The sequence below is a fragment of the Drosophila kikkawai genome, chromosome 3R (genome assembly GCF_030179895.1).
Source record: "Drosophila kikkawai strain 14028-0561.14 chromosome 3R, DkikHiC1v2, whole genome shotgun sequence".
NCBI lineage: Eukaryota > Metazoa > Arthropoda > Insecta > Diptera > Drosophilidae > Drosophila > Drosophila kikkawai.
The window spans coordinates 17,197,456-17,218,713 of NC_091731.1; the positions used below are offsets into that span (position 1 = coordinate 17,197,456).

The 21,258-nt window shown below is 44.0% G+C and overlaps 2 protein-coding genes across 4 annotated transcripts; one reads left to right on the forward strand and one right to left on the reverse strand.

The window, feature by feature from the left end:
- The first annotated feature begins 210 nt into the window (after positions 1-210).
- Positions 211-21,236, forward strand: Pif1A (PFTAIRE-interacting factor 1A). 3 transcript variants are annotated; one of them, XM_017181997.3, is made up of 11 exons: positions 211-740; positions 2,675-3,426; positions 3,899-4,130; positions 7,050-7,163; positions 7,749-8,030; positions 14,489-14,683; positions 14,750-14,851; positions 15,289-15,567; positions 17,093-17,248; positions 17,640-19,355; positions 19,415-21,236. In XM_017181997.3, the coding sequence occupies exons 2-11, from the start codon at positions 2,825-2,827 to the stop codon at positions 21,182-21,184; spliced, it is 5,448 nt and encodes a 1,815-aa protein (XP_017037486.1). In that variant the 5' UTR covers positions 211-740; positions 2,675-2,824; the 3' UTR covers positions 21,185-21,236. The 3 variants fall into 3 exon arrangements, with proteins under 3 accessions (XP_017037486.1, XP_017037488.1, XP_017037489.1); XM_017181999.3 differs by lacking the exon at positions 7,050-7,163; XM_017182000.3 differs by lacking the exons at positions 211-740; positions 2,675-3,426; positions 3,899-4,130; positions 7,050-7,163; positions 7,749-8,030 and adding an exon at positions 10,618-10,665.
- Positions 4,155-6,195, reverse strand: Ir85a (Ionotropic receptor 85a). Its single transcript, XM_017181951.2, has 3 exons — positions 5,948-6,195; positions 4,719-5,879; positions 4,155-4,610 (listed from the first exon to the last, which is right to left on the reverse strand). The coding sequence occupies exons 1-3, from the start codon at positions 6,193-6,195 to the stop codon at positions 4,190-4,192; spliced, it is 1,830 nt and encodes a 609-aa protein (XP_017037440.1). The 3' UTR covers positions 4,155-4,189.
- Positions 21,237-21,258: the final 22 nt, after the last annotated feature.

A 21,258-nucleotide genomic window follows, 5' to 3' on the forward strand; every position in this document is an offset into this window, starting at 1 on the left:
ACTGCGAGGAAAACGAATTCGGCTCCCAATAAATTGCCTCTTCCGGCTTTCGGTCGGGTTGGGCATATTCTTCTGGGCACGCACGCACTGGGGGCCGCGCCGGGCCGAAGCTTTGCCGCCCGCAACCCCAAGAACTGCATCAATAAATGGCAAAGCTCTCTTTAATTAAATGGAAATGGAGGCGAATGTGAAAGAGCTTGCGAAAGCTCGGGAGGCCGAGTTAGTCAATCGGTGTCCGGCCGAAACGAAAGATCTCTGCTATCGCCGAGCAAACGAAACCCTAGCTAGTATAGAACTTCTTTTAATTTATAAATTTAAATTGATTGCAACTAATTAACATACAAACATACCCCCAACGAACCGAACATAACTACTCACTTGAAAATCGACGAAACTGTGTTATTTTTTTGATACTGAATTGATACTTCCTGTAACGAACTCTGTGAATAATTCGAAATCAAATAAAGGAAGAACATTTTTGCGAAATAATTGTCGAAGAAGAACTGCTCCACATACCGACAATATTTTACTTGGTCTGTGCGCGAAACAAAAAAAAGTCTACGAGAATTAACGTATTGACGTCATTACACTGCAAGAAACAGTGGCAAACGAGCAGTAAATAAACTGTTTACATTACACAGAGTGGAGTGAGTGAGTGAGTGAATAAATATACAGGTTCGTGTTAACAGCAAGGCATGCCAAACTTTGGTCTACGACGCCCAAGGATTTCACAGCTAATGGTGCGTATACGTGATCTTCAATGAATCAGCCGCGCGAACTGTACACTCGACGGCTGTCCGACTCATCGTTTGGCAATATTTTCAAATTGATATATGTCTGAAAATATACATACTTAAAGAGCAAAAAGCAACCAAAGAGACTTTCATCTGCCCATGTGGATGATGTTGGATGGAAAGCGAGTGGGTGGGCAGACTGGCTTCGTTTGAGCAAAAACCAATCCCATCCAAGCCGGTCACACCAAAAGGCTGTGATGTCACCGTGGCGTGTGTCGACCCGAAAACATTTTATTATTGCGTTGACTGGGGCAGGCGGTTTTTAATTTAATTAAATTGAATGCAACATGAGAGCCTCAAACTTGCCCCCAGTTAAAAATGAAAATAATACCCTCGGATTAAGCTGTAACTAGGTTGGGAAAACAGTTGTCAATTGTTGCTTTATTAGAGGGAAACACTAATAATAAGGAAGAGTTTATAAAGAACTCGTAGTATTATATAGACTTACTCGAGTAAGTAAATAAATATCAAGAGATTAGGAAAGAATTCATTTCTTTTTGTTTCATTCATAAATAAAAATAAAGTGGATGTCTACATCTTTATTTTTACACTATTACAAAACTAACAGAACCTTGAGATATATGTACATCACCAAGCACCAGGTACTCCTAATCACTCTATAGTAACAACCAAAGAAAACAAATCATCTGCCAATTAAGCGCCATAAGGTTGCTAAGTACACACATCTGTCGCTCTATATATACATATGTACCTATATACAGATCGCGGCCTTGATAAAGATGATCGGCCAGAACTCTCGCAGAGCATTATATGAACTGAGGCCCTCGTGTGTGCACCAGAGCAGACAGTATATATAGATGCTTTGTTATAATCTTTCGGGCGGATGTGGGAGCAATGCAAAGAATTCTGCTCTAGAAAAAAAAAACAACACAAAACTAATGAAAAACGCTTTTATTGCGTGTAAAGAGCCCCCGTGGGGGGAACGTGAAAAAACACATGGAGGCTCCTTCCATTTAGTTCTACATTTTCCAAAAGGCGCGCCGCATGACGTCAGTAGGAAACGCCATTCGGGACTAGTATATCCATCGCAATTGGCATCGTAAACTATTTCCCAGTCCCAGGGTGCCAATATGTTTCTTTTCATTCATGTGTGGCCCGACCCATTATGGCGAAACGAAAGGAAAAGCTCTGCTGTGGAAATCAATAACGGGGGAAAAACTTGTTGATTAGCCCAGAACAACGAAGAAAAGCACTGAAAAGTCAACGGCTAAACAGAAGCCATTGAAATGCGACCAGACAAAGGGGAATCTCCCAGACTGAGAAGAAAGAAAGAAACGCCTTGAGGTTGCAGGCTGAGATTTCAGGGGTTAAAGGGAGAGAGTTTAAGGAGAACTCTGAATGAATCGATTAACAAACATTACATAAGCTGGATTTTAGTCTAGAAAAGAATGCACTTCCGATACGAGTTACAGTTTTAGTACAATAAATAAAGTAGCTTTGTTGCATTTCTCAGATAGCTTATTTCTTCAGCATTTATTCATTGTTTAACCTATATATTCCAGTCTTTTTGCTATAATAAATGCCATAGTTCAGGGTCATAATTAAGTATTTATAATCAGTTGTCCAAGACAAGTAAACTGTGTTCTAAAATGAGGTTATCAGGGAACATAAACTATTAAATTAGTCATATTATATGGTAGCATTTATTGCCAATTTACAGCTGGTTATTACAAAATAAAAATTAACTTCAGTATTCACATTTTTATGGTATACATAAAACGCAGCAAGCAAAAATTAACTACCATACAAATGACCAATTATGCAAATATACCTATTCACTAGTTATTTTTTCTTGGCTCGCCATGAGCCGTAATTAAATATATATAAAAAATTTAATTGCCCAACTTTCTTGCTTGCAGATTGAGGAGAATCCATCGATGACCAGGTGAAGTATAGCAGGGACTTTCGACAGGGTCGGACCGCACCGCATATGCAGAAGCTTGAGAAAACTCAGAAAAAACCATACAAAAAACGACGGCAACATTTTTATATACTAAAGCTACATAAAAATGGCTGAAAACCAAACAAAAACGACCTCTGGCAAGGGATGTAATGAGAGCAGGTCCTCCCATGTCCTGGCGCCCCACAACGGGACTGTGGCTCGCCGGGCGGATCCTGGCTCCAGGCCCAAGGACAGCTTCCAAGCAGAAAGGGCGAGCAGCAAGCACGATATCGAAGACTGGCAAACGATGGCCAAGAATAAATTGAAGCGCAAAAAGAAGCTGAGCACCTCCCTGACCTCAGTGGGGGACACGGTGAATCAGGAGAAGCGCACCCGCATCGAGGGCATTCAATTGCAATGCCGCGGGAAACTGCGTCCCAAGGACACACAGTCCTTCGAGGCGGCCAAGGCGGCAACGCCAGCCGCAGGATTAGCCAAGCCAGCTGCCAAAGTAGACAAAGAGCAGCGGGAAAGGGAACGCCCCGTAATAATAGGCGGCGTGACGACCACAAATGTGATTGCAGCACCGCCGCAGCGGATTAAGAGGAAGCTGCAGGAGAATCTGGACACCATCCAGAAGCTGAATGCCCTCACCGAACAGCTCCGGCTGGAGGTCAACGAACTGAAGTCCAGCCTGATCACAGAACGCGGAGCTGTGAGGGCCCTCAGGTGAGTTTCTGGGTAGAATACCAGAAGATAGTGATTTGTTAAATTATGGAATTTTCGAGATTTATAGCGTAGATAGTACTTGCTATATCTAAACATTATTTGGATAGTTTTCAATCAAATTAAAATATATAAATAAACACTGCCTTTAACAAGTCTCTAAGTAGAACTGTACTGCGACATTTATTGACCTTTTTGTGTGCTGATAATTAGAATCAGATGAAGAGACTTTAGAACTACAAATGTATTGCATTATATATTATCATTTATAATTATATATAAGTTTTGAACGTGCGTAATAGAACCCGCTGGAAAATAAAGAAATTAAGACAATCTATAATTTAAAACTTTTATAATAAGAAAGCCATAAAATATGTAATTTTAAAGAAAATAAAAAGAAGAATAATTCCAGTTAGTCTATGAAATCCAGGGTCCTATATCTTACCCATAACTAATCCCTCCTTACCAATTCCAGGGCACAAAACGACGCGGATAGCCGCCGCTGGAAGAGCGAAGTGAAGAAGCTCCAGCACACGCTGGACATTGCCAAGAAGAGCAATGGTGTAAAGAAACCCATCGAATCGGGCCCAGAATCGGCCGGCACACTGGTGACCGCCGATGGCCTCATCAACTATGAAATCCAAAGACTGACTAACGAGATCGCCGTGCTAAAGGAAGCAAATCGACCCAAGGAGGAGAAGACCCAGGTGAGTTCTTACAGTTGTGGCCAATCAGCCGTTGCATGTTGCATGAAACCGCTCGTGAGTTAGTGCCGCCGCCTTGTTACCGCCCAGCTGTAGTTGTGGGTCAAATGCTCCCAGATGTGCACCACACACGCCACCCCGATCCCCACCAGCCACAGCGAGAACACGGCGTGAAAGTGCTCCAGTTTAAGGACCACCGGGTCATCGCTGCTCCCACGCCGACGTTTTACCAATTTCACTCCCGACTTGATGAAGGCTGAGTTCATGATGCGGTCCCAGTAACGCTCGAAGCCAAACTCGTGCGAGCTCCGGATCAGTGAGTCCAGGAAGCCCAGATAGGGCGAACCGTAGGGCACGATATAGACGGCATGGAACGGCACCAGGCAGCTGTTCATCAGGTGGAAAACCGGACGGCCCAGCTGCATGTGCATCCGGTTGTTTACCTGGAAGCGGGCAATGTGGTACTTCTCCAAATAGGCGTATCTGGGAAGCAGGGAAATTGTAAAATAGGTTGCTGTTAGCAAGGAGAAATGTAGATCGAATGATTGTATATGGATATAAATTAATTCTGGATATACTTAATGTAAATACCTGCGGTCGTTGTTCTTCATAAGTTGGTACATCTCGGCATCCGGCATTTGCAGCATCAGCTCGCGAATCCTGGCCTCGTGCTTGTGCCCGAGGGTCAGGAAGTGACGAATGTGCTTCAGGTGCCGTGGGCGGATCAGAATGCGATAGTGAGACCTGGCCAAAGCGCCCAAGTTATTGATATCCGGCAGATAGGGCTGAAACACCATCATGCTGGTCAAGTTGCCCCTGAACGCCGAGCAGATGAGCACTCCAAAGTACAGCCAGAAGATGAGGAACAACCGGAGGGAGTGGTTCCGCGGAATACCAGTCATAGGTAAAGTTAGGGCCCCGGCAAAGAGCTGCATGGGAACACCGCCCACGCCTTCCCTTAGCAAATAGCAAAAGATATTGCCCAATATAACGGAGGCCAGGATCAAAGCCCAAACCAATGGACCGAACGACCTGAATATGTTCCAGAAGGTGGGAGCCGTTTTGGCCTTCGGCACAATCACGCACAGATCATCTCGCGTGTGGGACACCGTGTTCTCCGCCTTTTTCTCAAAGGTATCCGGTGCCAGAAAACGGATGTTCATGGCCACATCCACAAACTCCTTGGCCACCTCCAGAAAGCAGATGTCCGAGCTGAGGTTGTGGTTATTATAGGAGTGCGGACGAGTTATCATCATGGTAGCGTTCAGTCTCTCCGCCACATAGCCCGCCAGCAGGCCATCAGTGCCCAGGATGATTCCCTGTCGCCAGAAAATTGCCCTGACGTCGTCCTTGTAGATGCACATCCTCAGCGGCTTTCTCTGCATATTGGGAATGTTTTTGGGAAAGAGCTGATCCAAGGTGGGCAATTCGCCGGGTGCGTGATCCACAGGTATTAGATAGTTATCCGTAAAGGGATTGTAGCGATAGGAATGCAGGCGTTCGTCCCGCCAGTAAAGGATCACTATGTTCAGCAGCCAGAGCTTCCAGAACTGCCGGAAACTGGCCCGCATCCAGGCATCGGAAACGGTGTCCGCATCTCTCACCAAGAGGAACACATGCGACCGATGCTTGGCGGCGGATTTCTTGCGAATCAATGACAATTCCAAGGGCTGGGAGATGTTTGTGATGATCATCACCATGTACATGAGTATACCATCGTCCTTGACCGCCTCCAGGGGGCTATTTTGGTTTCTTTTAAAAGAAAATGAGTTTATAAGATAAAAAATATTATGAAAAAAATATTATTGTGTTTAGCTTACCTCAGGGAAATGTAGGATATGTCGCACTTGGTCACTTCCTTGAGGATCTGACCCGTGTGCTCGTGGGAGGTTTGATTCTCGAAGTATACGAACAGCACCTTGATCTTGGCCCTGCACAGGATTTCGCTCATTTGCACCATTAGGTGCGAGCTCTTCTTGGTGTTCAAAGGTATGTGATTCTCACCTGCCCCGCCCAAATGGGCCACGGTTAGAAGGAGCAGGAACTGTCTTAGCCACTGAAAGGACATGGCGCAGCCAACTGTTTGTCCCGAGCGAAGGCACCTTTGTTTTTATACCCAATGCCAATTTCGATATGGCAATTTCATTAATGCCCGCCATATCAGGGGAGGACATTGAACAAATATTGTGCCATATATTTTCTGCTTACCCTAACCCTTAAAGGAAATTTCAATTAGAGTGGGTTCCGTTTTTTTTTTATTAGATAATGTAGAGCTGAATTGGTTATAAATTTGTTGGGTATTTTGGGAGAAGCTTTGTAGAAATAATAGCTTAATGAATATTTAAAATAATATATATAGTCTTATAATGATAACTTGTTGTTGATGCTTCTGCTTTTCGTTTTTAAACTGGACTAATAATTAATAAATATATTTGGATCGAGGGAAAATTAAATAAATAAAGTAAGAACCCTATAATGTATACCTCTTTTCGTCTTGGTGATCCAGAATATACGATGAATATTTAACACATCGTTTTTGTTTACCATTTTAACTTTCTCAGCGAGTGAAAGTATTTTTGGATATTCTCCACATTTCTATATATTCTAATTTGAGCTGTTAAAATTAATATACCTTTAAAGGGTATCTGGATCCCCTATACTTTTCGTGAACTTTCCTTTCCAGTTATTTTTACCATTTTTCCATGTTTTTGTGTCTGTTTCTTTTTTTTTTTTTTTTTTTGTGTCTCGTTTGGTTAATGGATGTGCGACCTAATCGCAAAGTGCAAACTAACCGCATGGATTGGCTTTAACCGCCAGCTTTAACCCCCCAATTCCGCTGGCTTAGCTGCCCAGCTGCCGAGCTCCCTTACTCCTGGACTCCAAAGCAACAAAATTGGTGTATGACTTGACGATTTCTTGCAGATTATGGGGCAGGCTGATAGACTCAAGGCTGCCGATATGCGGCAATTGAAGAACGCGTATGAAAACCGATTGACTCACATACAGAAATCAGCCAAAATTGAAATAACACGTTTGGTAAGTTGTGCGTAGCGGCAGCGGCTAACGGGTCACCGAAAATAACGGGCTAGAGAGCGGAGGGGATTGGAGGGGGAACGGAACCCGACGGCGGCGGCGGCAGCGTTCAGAAGCGGACGGGCAACTTTTCATACCACTTCGGAGACCATTGAAATTCATACATGCAGTTTTTAGATGGATTTGCACAGTCGAAAAACCAAAAGTCAAGACATTTTTAACTAGCTCGAGAGGGCTATAAATTGCCCTGGTGATCATTTTATAGTTCTTTTTTTATTATTTAAGTAAAGTATTAGTTTCATTTTGCATATAATTTAACTTGAAGTTGATGTTATATCTCATGTGTTTCTGTGATCTGTAACTCTATTGCTATAAAAATAATTTATCTAAATATTAGAGGTTTCTGGAGGCAATGTCATATCATTCCAAGCCTCGATTAGGTCTTTTTATACAAAATCAAAACCTTTACAAGCACATAGATATTCAATTTACAATCTATTCATCTTAAAGATATTTACAGTAGACAAATCAACAAATATGTTTAAAGTTTCTTTCAACCTTCTAATCTTTTATGATTCTAACTTACAGCTAGAGGAAATCAAGACCAAAGAACGTAATATAGGACAACTTAAGAAGGACTTGCTGGCACTGCAGAGTCCCAAGAAACAGCAAAGGCAGCAGAATGAAGCCAAGGTGCCAGCAGCAACGACGAAACCCAAAACGAACATAAACGAAACGAGCCAAAAGCCAAAGAAGAAACCCACAACGAACCCGGCGAAACCCACAGGAGAAACCAAAGCCGAAAACGAACCAGATACAGATATAAAAGATATACAAAATCCCATACGCCAGGCTCAAGTTACACCTGAGGTGAGTCTTTCTGTTTTCAAGCTTTATTTTCTTTATTTCTTTGGTTTATTGCTGTTTTTTTTTTTTTGGAGTGGGGCCAGGCACTTGAACTTGTCCGGAGGCTTGGGTTAAATGCTAAGAGCCACAGTATCGTTAGCTGTATCTGTACTCTGTATCTGTGCTGAAGTATCTGTATCTGTATCTGGTATCTGGCGGTTATGCACTATTGGCATGATCTATGATATAATTTTGCGTTAGTTATGAGAATGGCAGAGACAACAATCGCTGCGACGCGTCGCGTCGATAAGCGGTGGGCAAAAACCGAAAAAAAAGTGCAGAAGAAAACCTGCTCAACTGCGGCAATTGTTGCAGTTGCAGCAGCAGCAACAGCAGCAGTGCAAGTGTTGCAAGTGGATCGCCAGTGCTCTGTCTCTCTTTCTCTCTAGAAAGAGAGGGTCCGAGCGGACCTGAGCCGGTTTTTCGCACTCACTCACTCAGTCAGTCACTTTCTCTCCCGCCGCTCGAGAGTGTACCGCTCGCATGAATGGTTGTCAGTTCGGGTTTTCAGCTCGCCGACGTCGCAGGTGTCTCAGCAGCAGCAGCAGCAGCTCAGGTGTGCCGTGTGTGCGCCCCACAGAAAATAATAATAAATAAATAATACACGAGAATCCCCAAGTGAAGTGCACAAATCAAATGGGTAAAAATGCGAGTTCAAAGAGTGCATAATTAGGTGAAATTCGCTGCTAATTCTGGGCCATTCATTGGCACAAACCGTGAGTGCATTGTCTTCGGCTTAATGCCACAAAAATGAAGGAACCAAAAACCGAATACAATAAACACATGCCGCCGGATCGGTGGATACATACCACCATACCACCGTGCCACAACAAACAATCGTTACTTTTGAATTGAGTTTCGGGCAGCAACAAATCATAATAGGAAAACCCATTTACAGCTTGTCTTTCACTTTTGCATTGTTTAACGCACACACGAACCCATAATTTCACCGCGTTCGCACTGTAGTTTAGTGAAAAATATGCCAAAAACGATCAAAATTAATTGCCTTTCACACCGCTCCCCCGATTTGTCCATTTATATATAGCCGTTCGTTCCGTCGTTCCGTTCCAATGATCGAATTCGATTTTACAGTTCATTAATCGCGCCTGCACGTAATTGTTTTTATCTCGATGCCAAAGTAGTCGAGAATTTGTTATGGCCAGAGATTGGAGATCCCCGATCCCAGATCCAGCTGAAGATCAGCGAGCCATGACAACTGTTTCCAGATTGAGATCAAGATCGGGTTTGGCTCTCGGATCTCTTTAATCCAAGCTCGGATGTCGGACAGTTCGCACAAGTTTCTAGCGGTTTGGCTCACATTTGCATAGCCAAGTGCAGGCAGCAGCAGCAACATCATCAACATCGGGGCAACGATGTCATCTGGCAACAAGAAATAGACGCGGCATCAATAAATACACCCAGAGAAAACTATATACAAGAATTTCTTATTTTTTTATTAACGATCCCCCACAACTCCTTCGAGGGTTCAGCCACCTCCAGAGGATCATAAAAATGTGTGAAGAATTAATTGCCCCATAAAACACGCTGACTTATTTGACACAATTAAAAAGGTGCATTAACTTTTATAATAAACAAACACAAAACTTCTTTGCATCTAGCTAAGATATGTGAATTTAAAGGCTTTAAAAAGAAAATGTAATTAAAGTCAAGGCTTTAGGGTGATTCATTTGATTGTCTACAAAAATAAATAACTACTGCATTACTGCAAGGAAATTAAAAATAAATCTTTTTTTAGCTTTATTAAAGAATAACTATTTTTATTATCAGAAAAAGATATTAAGGCATTTTAAAAAGCATTGCTGAGATAAGAATATTATTTAATTAAAATATTAAAAAATATTTTCTTTATTATATTTAAATGTTAACTATAACTTCTCACCGAACTTAACTTAGGTACTTGCTCATAAATTGAACAGTATTGATTGATATTTTCGCCTGTGTATCACATAAAGACAGCACTCTCCCCTAAGAGTCTTTAAGGAAAAAAAAATTGTGTGTGGTTGTGGGGAGTGTGTGTGCGCACACCTCCAATTGGGGTCAGTGAAAAGCTTTTAAAAAATGTTAACGCTATTTTAAATACGATATGTTGCTACGACTATGACTATGGGGTCTGCAGAAATTTAGTCATCCCCAACTTCCCATCGTTCCATCGGCCAACGACAGTAAAAGCGAAGCGATGATGATGATGGCTTTGATGTAGTTGCTGGTGATGGTGATGATGATGATGTTGCTAAAACAAGACGCTACCAATATGCAAAGTAATCACAACACAAAAAAATAAACGACATGTGAGAGAGAAAAAAAGGGGTGTGTGAAATGGAAATGTGAACCATATGCAAATCGCGAATCGTTTCGCCGAATGTGTCTATAAATTTCGATGTTTTAGTGAAATTACCACGGTGAAAACTATATGCCATCAAAGAGACGAAAAAGGCTGAAAAACCTGAAAATTGCGGTTAATTGTTTTTTGTGTGTGTGTTTTCTAAACACCCAAACACACATATGTACCTCCATGTGTGGGAATAATGCATAAATACGCCTGACAATGGATTACTACTACGACCGGAGGGATGTCAAGGTAATTGACCAATTGACCAGTGCAAATAGTAATAGACACTTGCCAAATCTGTACTTTAAGCCATGTTAATAGCCGTCTATTTCTGGGAACACTTGTTACTCAGCTGTCCCGCCACTGGCATTGCTCATACGACGCGTAAGCCATAGCCAATTAGCCGAAGGGAGATCGATATCTGATTTATGGGAATGGAATGGCGGGGGCAGTCGCCTCAAATTGGCGCTAAATGTATATAATACGATTCTAGAATAAACAAAACGCAGAGAAGTTTCATTCTTTGAAAAGGGAAATCACTTTTATAATTTTGATAATTGATTTGAAGCCATTTTATGGAGCGACATAAAGATAATCGATGAGGGTCTGAATTTATATAATAAAATACTTGAATAAAAGTGGAGAAAGAAGCATAATAAAAGCTAGAAATAGTAAAGAAATAATTGCTATGAAAGAAACACTCTTCATCTTAAATTATATACCTTTCTAAAAATGTTTTATTAAATTCGTTTTTTTAAGGAAGAAAGGAAGGAAACTGCCAAGTAAACAGATGATTAAATTACATTTCCTGCAATTAATGGTGTAATTATTATTATTCGATTTGCTTTCAAAAAATATAAACTCTATGATGACAGACTAAATATACAATTTCGAAAGCTAGGGCTTCAATCAATAACCCACTTATTAATTTAATTTCATTTAATTTTGCTTAAAAGATAATGCATAATAAACAACTTAAAAATATATAAAACTGGAGCTTATCGGCCTCAATTTAATCCACTTTCGAAAATCATTAAGAGATCATCTTGAATGATTGACTATCCCATCGGCGATATCAAAAGTGTTTACAGCCTGACATTTCTGCCACACGGCAGTGTCTATAAAAATTTAGCAAATTTTTGTTAACCCACAAAAGGGGGCCATCATCATCCAAAAAGCAGCTGAGGCCGCGACGGATGAATAATTACCCATTTGTGGTATCTCAGATCGAAAGGGAAAGGCATCGGAAATCGTTATGAATCGGTTCGTTGTGCGATATCGATGCAAATTAACGGTCCGCAATGCATATATGTCAACAGGGCCCTCCGAGTCCATTCATTAGTTCAATTAGCTTATCCCCATCGCCGGAGTGGAGTTACGCTCGGCTGGCCCTCCTGACACACCAGCAGATACCAAATACCCACTGTCTCGACCATATACCATATACCATCTGCAATACAATACAATATAATTCATTAGCGCATATAAACTTTCGCTTTCGCAAGATCAAATCAAGGCAGTGCCTTTGTGCGGAGAGTCAAACCTGAATTACAATGCCAAATGCAAATATAAGAAAACTTATATACCTACTAGTTGGTATATACAGTGGGGGTCAGGTTAGTGGCATTAAGAATTGGGAATTACGGAAAGAAAATTGTTTAAAGTTAGACATTATATCAAGAAGATCATACACTAGAATTAAAGTCGTGTTTTGAGGCAACATTCCTCTCCAAAAAATACCTACATTTCATAGGATTTCCCCCCAAAAAAAAACCAAGTGTCATGTTCCGGAAGGTACATTTTAGGTCTAGTATTGTGACCGCAACTGTAGGTAAGGCACCGGCGATGCCTTTTGATGGCTGCTGTTACACGTAATCGTCCACGGACCGGGGGAGTCGAACCCGGAACGCTGCATCTTGGGTCTCGTTGCAGTGGCAGTTGTTGCACCGATCGAAGTCGAACTCCGAGTCGAAGTGAAACCTGTCTGCAGAAAGGAAAATCATTTCACACAATCACAATCACCTGGCCCGCGGCTTGTGCAAACAAACCGACAGCGAGACATAAACACACCTACATATGCAGCCGGGGTATCCGAGTATCCAAGTTTGAGTATCTCCGCATCTCCGCGTATCGTATATGGCTCAGCAGGTTGGGGGACTGCCGACAGATTTACAAACAATCCATCGAGATCGAGCGTTTGAAATCAACCCGATGGCGCATCTCCGTCTCGCAACGTCGACGCTGCATTTAGCGCAATCTGCATATGGCATCAATAGAGCCATCAAGTGGTAGTTCCCCGGAATCGAGGGGATTGCGGATAGCAGACGGGAGATAGTATATGGTAGATGGTTGATCGAAGGCCTGTAGCCACTTGCTTGCTTAATCTTGCCGAGCACGTTGATCGAGTTCGTTCACCGGCCGTTATGCAAAAAGTTCTCTTGGAATCGAACCAAGAAATTACCATAACGGTTAGCTCTCCGGCAGAGGCGATCACCACATCAGGGGCTCTTGACTCTGCCACAGTCGATAATTTCAATTGGAAGACGTGCAGGCATGCGACACCAACGCCGGCAGCGATAATTTCAATCCAACACCAACACCAACACCAAGCCCCCAACGGCATAAGTAAAAGCAACGCCGACGCCAAACTCCATTTTCGGCCGCAGACCCTGGACTCTCTCATATATGTTATGAACGGGTCACTCAGAGAAATAAATTTACAATTAAAAGCAAATATTTAAAAAATTATTCAGCGGGTTTACTATATTATACAACTTAAGTACAAAAAAGTATACTTATTTTAAGGAGAATATATAATTTTAAATACTTAAAAAGGTCTGTAAAATGATGTGTTAAAGAATCCACAAAATAATTACAACGTTTTAATCTTCATTTAAATACATTTCTGTTAAAAAATCATTAAGAAAATTAAACTGTCAGCAATAAAGAAAATAAATCATTGAAAAGTTAGTTATTTAATAAAATATTTTTATGGCAACACTTAAAGTTTGCTAATTGACATTCAAGGCAAGAAAACAATTACAACACAGACAAAATATTTAATACATTGTTTACTTATACATAACAAGTTTCTCAAGCAAATACTTATCCAATATTCTTAAGAACAACAATTTTTCCCAGTGCTTGCAGTTGTGAAATGAAGCGTTGAATGCGGTTGGTCATTGCACCGACTCGGCTGGGCTCGGGCTCTCTGGAAACCTTTTTGGGTGTACCTCGTTTCACAATTGATTAATGATTTCTCTTCATGTCCAATGGGGCCCCCAAATTAGCATAATGCTGCATTATGCGTATAATAACACTGCTATTATGGGTGTTATATAAAACAAGCGATTGACATGAAAGCAAACATAACTGGGCGTTGCTTGATTGGAAAGTGATTTGGCTTTTCGAATTGGGGCCCGGCTTGGGGGTTAGGGCTTAGAGTTGCAGGCTAATTAGCTGACAGGCCTGATGGATGGCATCGTGACCATGAAAATCGTGATGAGAGCGCAAACTTGTGAGTTGGCTTTAGCTTAAAGCATAAAGATTGTGCGTGGAGTTTCATGACTCACGACCAGGATCGGCGGGCACTATACCATATAGTCCCGATGCCTTGGCCCAGCTAAGTAAAGCGGCAATGCCACGCACCTCACGACCATGTCATTGAACCCACCTCTCGGGGAGGTGGAGCAGGACAGGCAGCATTGTCCGGATCAAAAGCAAAAGCAACCTGTACCAGTCCACAATGGCAGTGATTTGGCGCTTTTGGCCAAATGTGTGTCTGTGGCAAGAAATCAAGTCATAACTGTTAACACACATGTAAAGAGCACGCCACAAAGCGGAGCGTTCTTTTCTCTGTTCTTCCAGTCTTCTGTTCTTCCACATTCTACGCTGAACGCTCTACGTTCTAGGTTTTACTAGAAGACTAGATAAAAAACAGATTCTTTTGTTAAGTGCGCCGTTCAGTTGGGGCCAAAGAAAACGTGGGGAAACGAGAGTGCTGGCACAAATGTAACTGTGGCACGACATTTTCTAATTTTTCCGAACCTCTCCGCTCTTCTCCGCTTTGCAGATAACCCAACTCAAGAACATTGAGCTAATCAACAATTCGAAAAATGCGCATAAATCAGCGCTTGAGATGCGCACAACAACAGCAACAACCACAACATCAGTGAAGAGCAGCCAAAGCAGCGGACTGGATGACGAGATGCGGGCCACCACCTGGATGACGACGCTGCACAGCAGCCATCCGGCCCTCAAGACGAAGGTGAGTATTCGCTGCTCTTAAATGCTATATAATGCCATCCTAATCGAATCCCCTTGAAATCCCAAGGACCACAACTCGGACACAGACTCGGCTCTGTCCTCGGCCCCGCCCTCCATCAGCCCGCAGCCGCCTTCGAGCGGCTCCGACAGCGGCGTCATCTGGCAGACAGTAAGTACCCGGCCATGGCAGAGCTCCAATTGATGACTGGGATGAGTTGGCTCTTAAATTAAATAGGCAAAAAATGATTAATGAAAGTCAGCTGTCTATTGTGATTTATTTTAGACAGATTTATCATAAGCTACAGCTAGGATTTCCTCAAAAAGAACCAGAGCCATTAAAAAATGATTCAAAGCTTAGCTTTACTTATTTTGTATTATGAATAGCTTCACCATTACCTTGCCACTAAAATAGATTTTAACTTAATTAATTTCCTTCAAAATGAAGCTTTTTCTTTTAAAAAATGTATATTAACTTATGCTATTAGAATAATTCTCAAATAATAAGCAACCTTAAAATTCTTTAATGGGTTTGAGGATCTAAATCTAGAATTTCACGAATAATTTTGTTGAAATATCTCCTAAATCCATCCCCGTTTCTCCTTGCAGCTGCAGGACATGGACAAGCTGCAAAAGGAAGCGGAAATGTACCAAAAGGAGAATGAACGGCTGCACAAGGAGGTGCAACTGATGAAACAGGAGCTAGAGACTGCGGAGCAGGCCGCTCTGTCTAGCGGCCGGAAGCAGACACAGATCGGTGAGCTGGTGCAGCGCATCAAGGAGTTGGAGGATCAGAGATCGAGCATCGAGGATGAGACCAGCGAGCTGCGCGAGCAAAACGAACTCCTCGAGTTTCGCATTCTGGAGCTGGAAGACGATAGCGATAAGGTAACGAAAGATCCAAAAGGCAAAACCACTCAAATCCAGTTTTCGGAACCACTCAGGCGAGTGACTCACGCGGCGGGGGCTCGTTTATGAATGAATCGAGCCATTCATTCGAACCGAACTCGAGTTCGGTTTGAGCCGCGATTAGCGCTTTTGGCCAGCTCCGTTTGCTTCGCGAAGTATCTCAGTTTTGTTTGGCGTCTAAGCCAGCGCGGAAATTGTTGTGGCTTAACGGCAGCAACAAACAGTCTCTTTCTTTCTTTTCTGTCGCTGTTGCTATTGCTATTGCCTGTGTTTTGTTTTCCAATTGAAATTGTTTCAGTGGAGCAGCCGCGGTTAATGGCAAACCCATTACCCTGTGTTACCAAACAGCCAGGAATCGATAACTGCGGTTAAACTTTCCAATGGTTAGTGTCCACTCGAGAGGTTTATGTCACCTCGCATTTCGGTTTTAATTTTGATCTGTGCTTGTGTCACTTTACATGGCGAATTTAGCTTTTGATTGACGCCTACAATTTCACCTTGCTGGCCTTATAAACGCTTTGGCCTATGAGTTGTTTTAGCCAAATCCGAGAAGAGCGCTTAAAACGCTGCTTATAAGGGCAGAGTAGCGCCCTAAGTGGAAGCCATCTACGAATCTTGTTATACTTGCGAGTGTTTTGTCATTACTCATAGACAGCCAAATCGAATAGAGACTTTGTCTGCGCCCCACACCTTTGGGCGCCCATTAGATCGTCTGAGTCGAGGTATCTTGGGCCATTTAGGTCAGTTAGGGAATTTAAATTGTTTGAAATTTATAAGGAAGAGAACTTATACCATTTTAATATGGTAAGAATTTATTTTAATTAAATGAATTATATATAGGGTACATTCTAGGGTATATAGAGTTTGAATAAAATGAGATAAGCCATATATAGTTATTCATAATCACCAAATTTAGTAAAAACCAATGAATAATTTGCTAAAAATGTATAATTTGTTTTATATCAAAAATTATTTCTATGGAAGACTTAGACAATTTATTATATAAGTAAAAATAAAATATTATAACTAATAAATAATTTCACTTTCCAAGCGTTAAGAAATATAAAGATGTATTTTGTCTATATATCACCCATGTTTTATGTTTTTTAATATAACAAATCAAATTTACTAGTCACTAAAGTATTAAGCTAATTTAACTGAATTTTACCATAGGATATCCATGATTCGAATCCCCTTCCATGGCTCAATTCTGTTGTTATTCAGTTTCGGTACGTTTAATTTCTAGAGCCAGCAGCCAGTGCCGGCGAAGTCGTTCAGCTTGAAAATCCAATTCACTCGCCTAATTGCAATAACCAAAAGTAATTATGCGAACAGCAACTGGCAAAGTGAAATTAGTCTGTGTTCGTTGTGTGTGCACTTGCGAGGGAGCCAGCGTCTGAAGCGGAGCATTCATTTGATGCTAATTCTTGCTCTAACTAACTGTTAATCGGCCTATAATATACATAAATTTAATATCTGTGTTCTTGATTCCGGCTCCTGACAGATGGAAAGCACCTGCGAGGGCCACTGCCAGCGACTACAGGATCTGCTGGAGCAGTCTTCGGCCCAGGATCTGGAGGATAGAGACAAGCGGTGCCTGCAGCAATTGCTGCAGTGTGTCCAGCAACTGGATCTCGATGCTATGATGCCAGGAGATCAGGTGAGTTATTGTAAAAAAGGATCATATAAATTTACAAGCTATGTTTTGATTCTATTCCTTCTGATCCATAGTCTGTTTCAGTTACTTGTTGAAGATCTTTAAATCTTAAATTTAATTAAATTTGGTAGTTTGTTAGGATATTTTTGTGAAATATAAAAGATACTTTCTTATTTTCTGAGCCACCCCAGTCCAGTTTGTCAGTTATCTGTAGAAAGTCATTCGTAGAATGTGTTACGGACACACACACACACCCTTCTTTATTTAGATATATAAACACGGATATCCCAGTTATTCTCACACTTTTGCTTGTTCAAATGACCTTTTTGATCAGATATCGCGACCGCGTTTTCCGCGCAAAAAATTAAAGTTTTTTACTATTTTTCGCACCCAGAACACGCACGCCCGACGGCCGAGTAACCAAACCCAAAGTCACAGCCACAACAGTCACAATAGGATAGTGGCCACAGTGCAGCCGTACAGCAACTGTGCCACGCCCTCGAGCCCGCCCACGCCCAGCAAAAGGCACTGCAACCAGGTGAGCTCGTGGCAGAGCAGCAGCCTCAGCGAGAGCGGAGTCTTTGTGGAGTGCGACCTTGCTCCTCTGACGCCGACGCATTCACAGGGCCACCCGCACCTGCAGTTCTACCAGGATCGGCTGGAGCAGCTGGAGGGGAAGCTGCTAATCTACGAGAGCAGCGGCGATACCCAGGCCCGACACCTGGCCCAGCGTCTGCAGAAGGAACTGCAGCTGGAGAAGGATCTCAAGGAGCTGCTCGACAGGGTGCAACAGCTCACCGACCAGAACGCCCAGTTGGAGGAGGCCAAGTGCGAGTTTGAGGAGGCGGAGAACGACGCCCGGCTCCATCTGCAGCGTAACGAGGTGGAATTGGAAATCCTGCGCCAGCGCAACGTTGAGTTGGAGTTCGGCAAAGAGGCTCTGGGAGCAAAGTACAAGGACTGCCGTGCCGAGGTGATCATTCTGCGCGAGGATCTCGCAGCTGCCGAGACTCAGTTGGAACACCTGCAATCGGAGCGAAAGCAGGCCCGAAAGGAGCTGCAGGATCTACGGCATTCCCTGCCACTACTGCTAATCTTCCGGCTGCTGTCCTTGGCCAAGATGGGCAACGAAATGTCCACCCCAAGGCGTAGTCCCCGGCTCACCTCAGGCTACAACGCCCAGGCAGCTGAGGAGCTACGAGTTGGCGACAAGCTGCACACGACGGACTTTGGCCTGAGCCAGACGGGATTCCACGATGCCGGCGACGGTCGAGAGGTCTCGTACCTCAAGGAGGAGATCAAGAGCCTGCGCTGCCAACTCAAGGAGCTGAATGCCAGACACTACGAGGCAATGGAGACGGCCGACTCGCACTGGGTCGATCTGGAGCAGCAGTACAAGGAGCGCGAGGAGGCCTGTCAGTCCAAGGAGGCCAGTCTCAAGCAGAAGATATCCCAGCTGCAGGACTGCCTGCGGGAGGACTCCCGTGCGGCGGCCGAGAAGATACAGCAGCTGGAGGAGGCCGAGCAGGGCTTGAAGTCCTGCCTGGTCCGTCTGACCAAGGAGCATCGGGATCTACTCACTGAGAACAGCACGCTGAAGTGCAGCATGGAGAGCATGATAATCAAGATGGAAATTGAAGCGGAGCACAAAATGCCCCTCACCGAAGCCTTAGAAGTTGAACGGAGACGCAATCAGACGCTCATAGATGACCTGTCCTTCGCCAAGAAGGTGCAGCAGAACACCGAGGACCAGCTGAGGCAGGAGACGGATGCCCTGCGCACCCAGATCTTCGATATCAAGAAGGAGTACATGCACATCGAGGTGACCAACAGCGAGCTGAAGGAGGAGGTGGGCACGCTGGAGAACAAAATCCGCCAGATGGAGACGCAGATGAAGGACTCCGAGGAGCGGGCCCGCTGCCTAGAGGACGAGCTGCGCACCAAGGACGAGCAGTGCCAAATTTTGGAGCGGAAGCTGGGCGTTATCCCCGAGAACTACAGTCTGGCCGATGAACTCTACGACAGTCCGGCCAAGCGAGCCAAGAAGGACGAGGTGCCGGACCTGCAGACGGCCAGTCAGGGTTTGGGCATTGCCCTGCTCGACATTGAGGTGAGTTGGGAACCAATAGGATATGCTAGCCAGCAATAACATGCTCTACATTTTTACAGCGTCGCGAACGAGAGCTGCCCACCCACAAGGACTTCCTGGCGGTCGCATGCAGCGTCAAACAACTGGCGGACACCCTCCTCTCCCAGAGTCCGTCCGAGGTGAGTCTCATTGCCCGCAAGTCGGGCAAGTCGGCTGGTTCCGAATCAAAAACTAGCTGGATCTCGGTTCACGATGGTGAAGTACAGGTTTCAAAAGAGCCTGATGTCTCAGAAGAACCAATTTGCGAGAATCACGTCAGTCTAGAAACCGAAGTCTGTCAAATCAAACCAGGCAGTGAAGTCTCTGAAGCTAACCGAGAGAGTGAAGGCTTTAAAACCATTCCAGATAGCGAAGATTTCAAAACTATTCCAGGAACTGAAGTCTCTCAAAACAATCCAGAGAGTGAAGGCTCTCAACCTTGTCCTGATAGTGAGGTCTCTCAAAAAAATCCAGATAGTGAAGTCTCTCAGCTTAAACCCGAGAGTGAAGTCACTCAAGCCATCCCAGAATGCCACAAGAGTGACACGATATTAAGCCTTATGGCAAATAGTCAGTCAATTGTCCAAAGGTTGTCATCGCGCCCCAGGAGATTCGCGCTGGCCAGATTTCGGCAATCGCTGGGCTCGTCCAACAGCCGCATGAATCTCCATGTCCTGGGTACTACCAAGCATAGCAAAAATGTCTCTCGAGCTATGACCGAAAATGAGTCGTTACAAACTAATCCAGCAAGTGAAGCCTCTCAAGCTCAAGAAAGTCAGGCGGGTGAAGTTGTGCGTCATTCATCCTCATATAGAAACTTAGGCCTTAGGCCATATTCGGGAGGAGTTGAAGGATCCAGCAGTCGCACAATTTTGCAAGATCCAGATACTGCTAAGCAATCAGATGATAACAGGGTAACCATCTGCGAAGTTTCGTCATCATTGCAAAATATGGACAACGGGAATGATGGGGAGCCGACGCCCATGAAGAAGAAGAAGGCAAAGGAGCTTTGCACTAATGAAGAGCAGGTCTCACTTCCTCGCCGGCGTACCATGTTCCGGCGTTTTATTTTCCGCCGCATCTACCGTGCTCGTCTGCGTCTTGCGTCCGCAAGAAGATGCTCGGCATTTCCTCTAGAAATGAGTTCCTCCTGCAACAGTTTCCACTCGGTGGCCTCTGCGCATACAGTTCACACGGCCAGATCTGAGGTCTCCCTACATTCTCAGTACGCCGACGTGTTCAACATGGAATGGGAGCGGGTGTCCACAGTTTCCTTTGTTCAGACCGACGAGGTACGCACTTTGGAGGTGGGGATTCAAATGTCTCCGGGCTGCTGCGAGCAGGAGGCGCAGGCCCGGGTGGAGACCACAGATAGCGGCTCGCAGATAGAAGTGTCCGTGGAGCAGCGCCTGCTCCTCATGCCCCTGCGAACCCGCTGCTTTGTCAATCTCGTCCAGAACGCAGTAGACACTGGCTTTGAACCGGCAGCCTTCCGAGCGCGTCTTATTCAGCTGTGGGAGGGCGATGAGGACTTTCGCGAGAACATCGAACGGATGCAGGACATGTGGACGGGAAGAGAGCCCGCTGGGTGGGTGGAGAGCTATGAGGGATTCGTGGCTGTGTTGGGTTGTGTGCGAAGCTTGAAGCTAGCTGTGCATCCCGCATCATCGGCGCTGCTGGAGGAGATCGAGCAGCGGATTAATGCGCGCCTGGTGCAGTATTACAACCAGAAGATTGACTCGGAGCTCTGTTGCACCGTCTACTATCCCGTAGAGCGCCAAACTTCGGTGTTCTTCAATGTCTCAAAGTGAGGCCGCATTTTTGTTTTCTGGATATAATTGAACATAAATGTAAATTACCGAGTGTATTGCTGATTTACTTTTGG

Excerpts from the sequence above, each read along its gene's own strand:
- Pif1A (XM_017181997.3), top strand. The coding sequence starts at position 2,825 with ATGGCTGAAAACCAAACAAAAACGACCTCTGGCAAGGGATGTAATGAG. Across the intron at positions 15,568-17,092 it reads TGGAAGACGATAGCGATAAG|ATGGAAAGCACCTGCGAGGG; the intron begins GTAACGAAAGAT and ends GGCTCCTGACAG. Across the intron at positions 17,249-17,639 it reads CTATGATGCCAGGAGATCAG|AACACGCACGCCCGACGGCC; the intron begins GTGAGTTATTGT and ends TTTCGCACCCAG.
- Ir85a (XM_017181951.2), bottom strand. The coding sequence starts at position 6,195 with ATGTCCTTTCAGTGGCTAAGACAGTTCCTGCTCCTTCTAACCGTGGCC. Across the intron at positions 5,880-5,947 it reads ATATCCTACATTTCCCTGAG|AAACCAAAATAGCCCCCTGG; the intron begins GTAAGCTAAACA and ends TTCTTTTAAAAG. Across the intron at positions 4,611-4,718 it reads ATGAAGAACAACGACCGCAG|ATACGCCTATTTGGAGAAGT; the intron begins GTATTTACATTA and ends CCTGCTTCCCAG.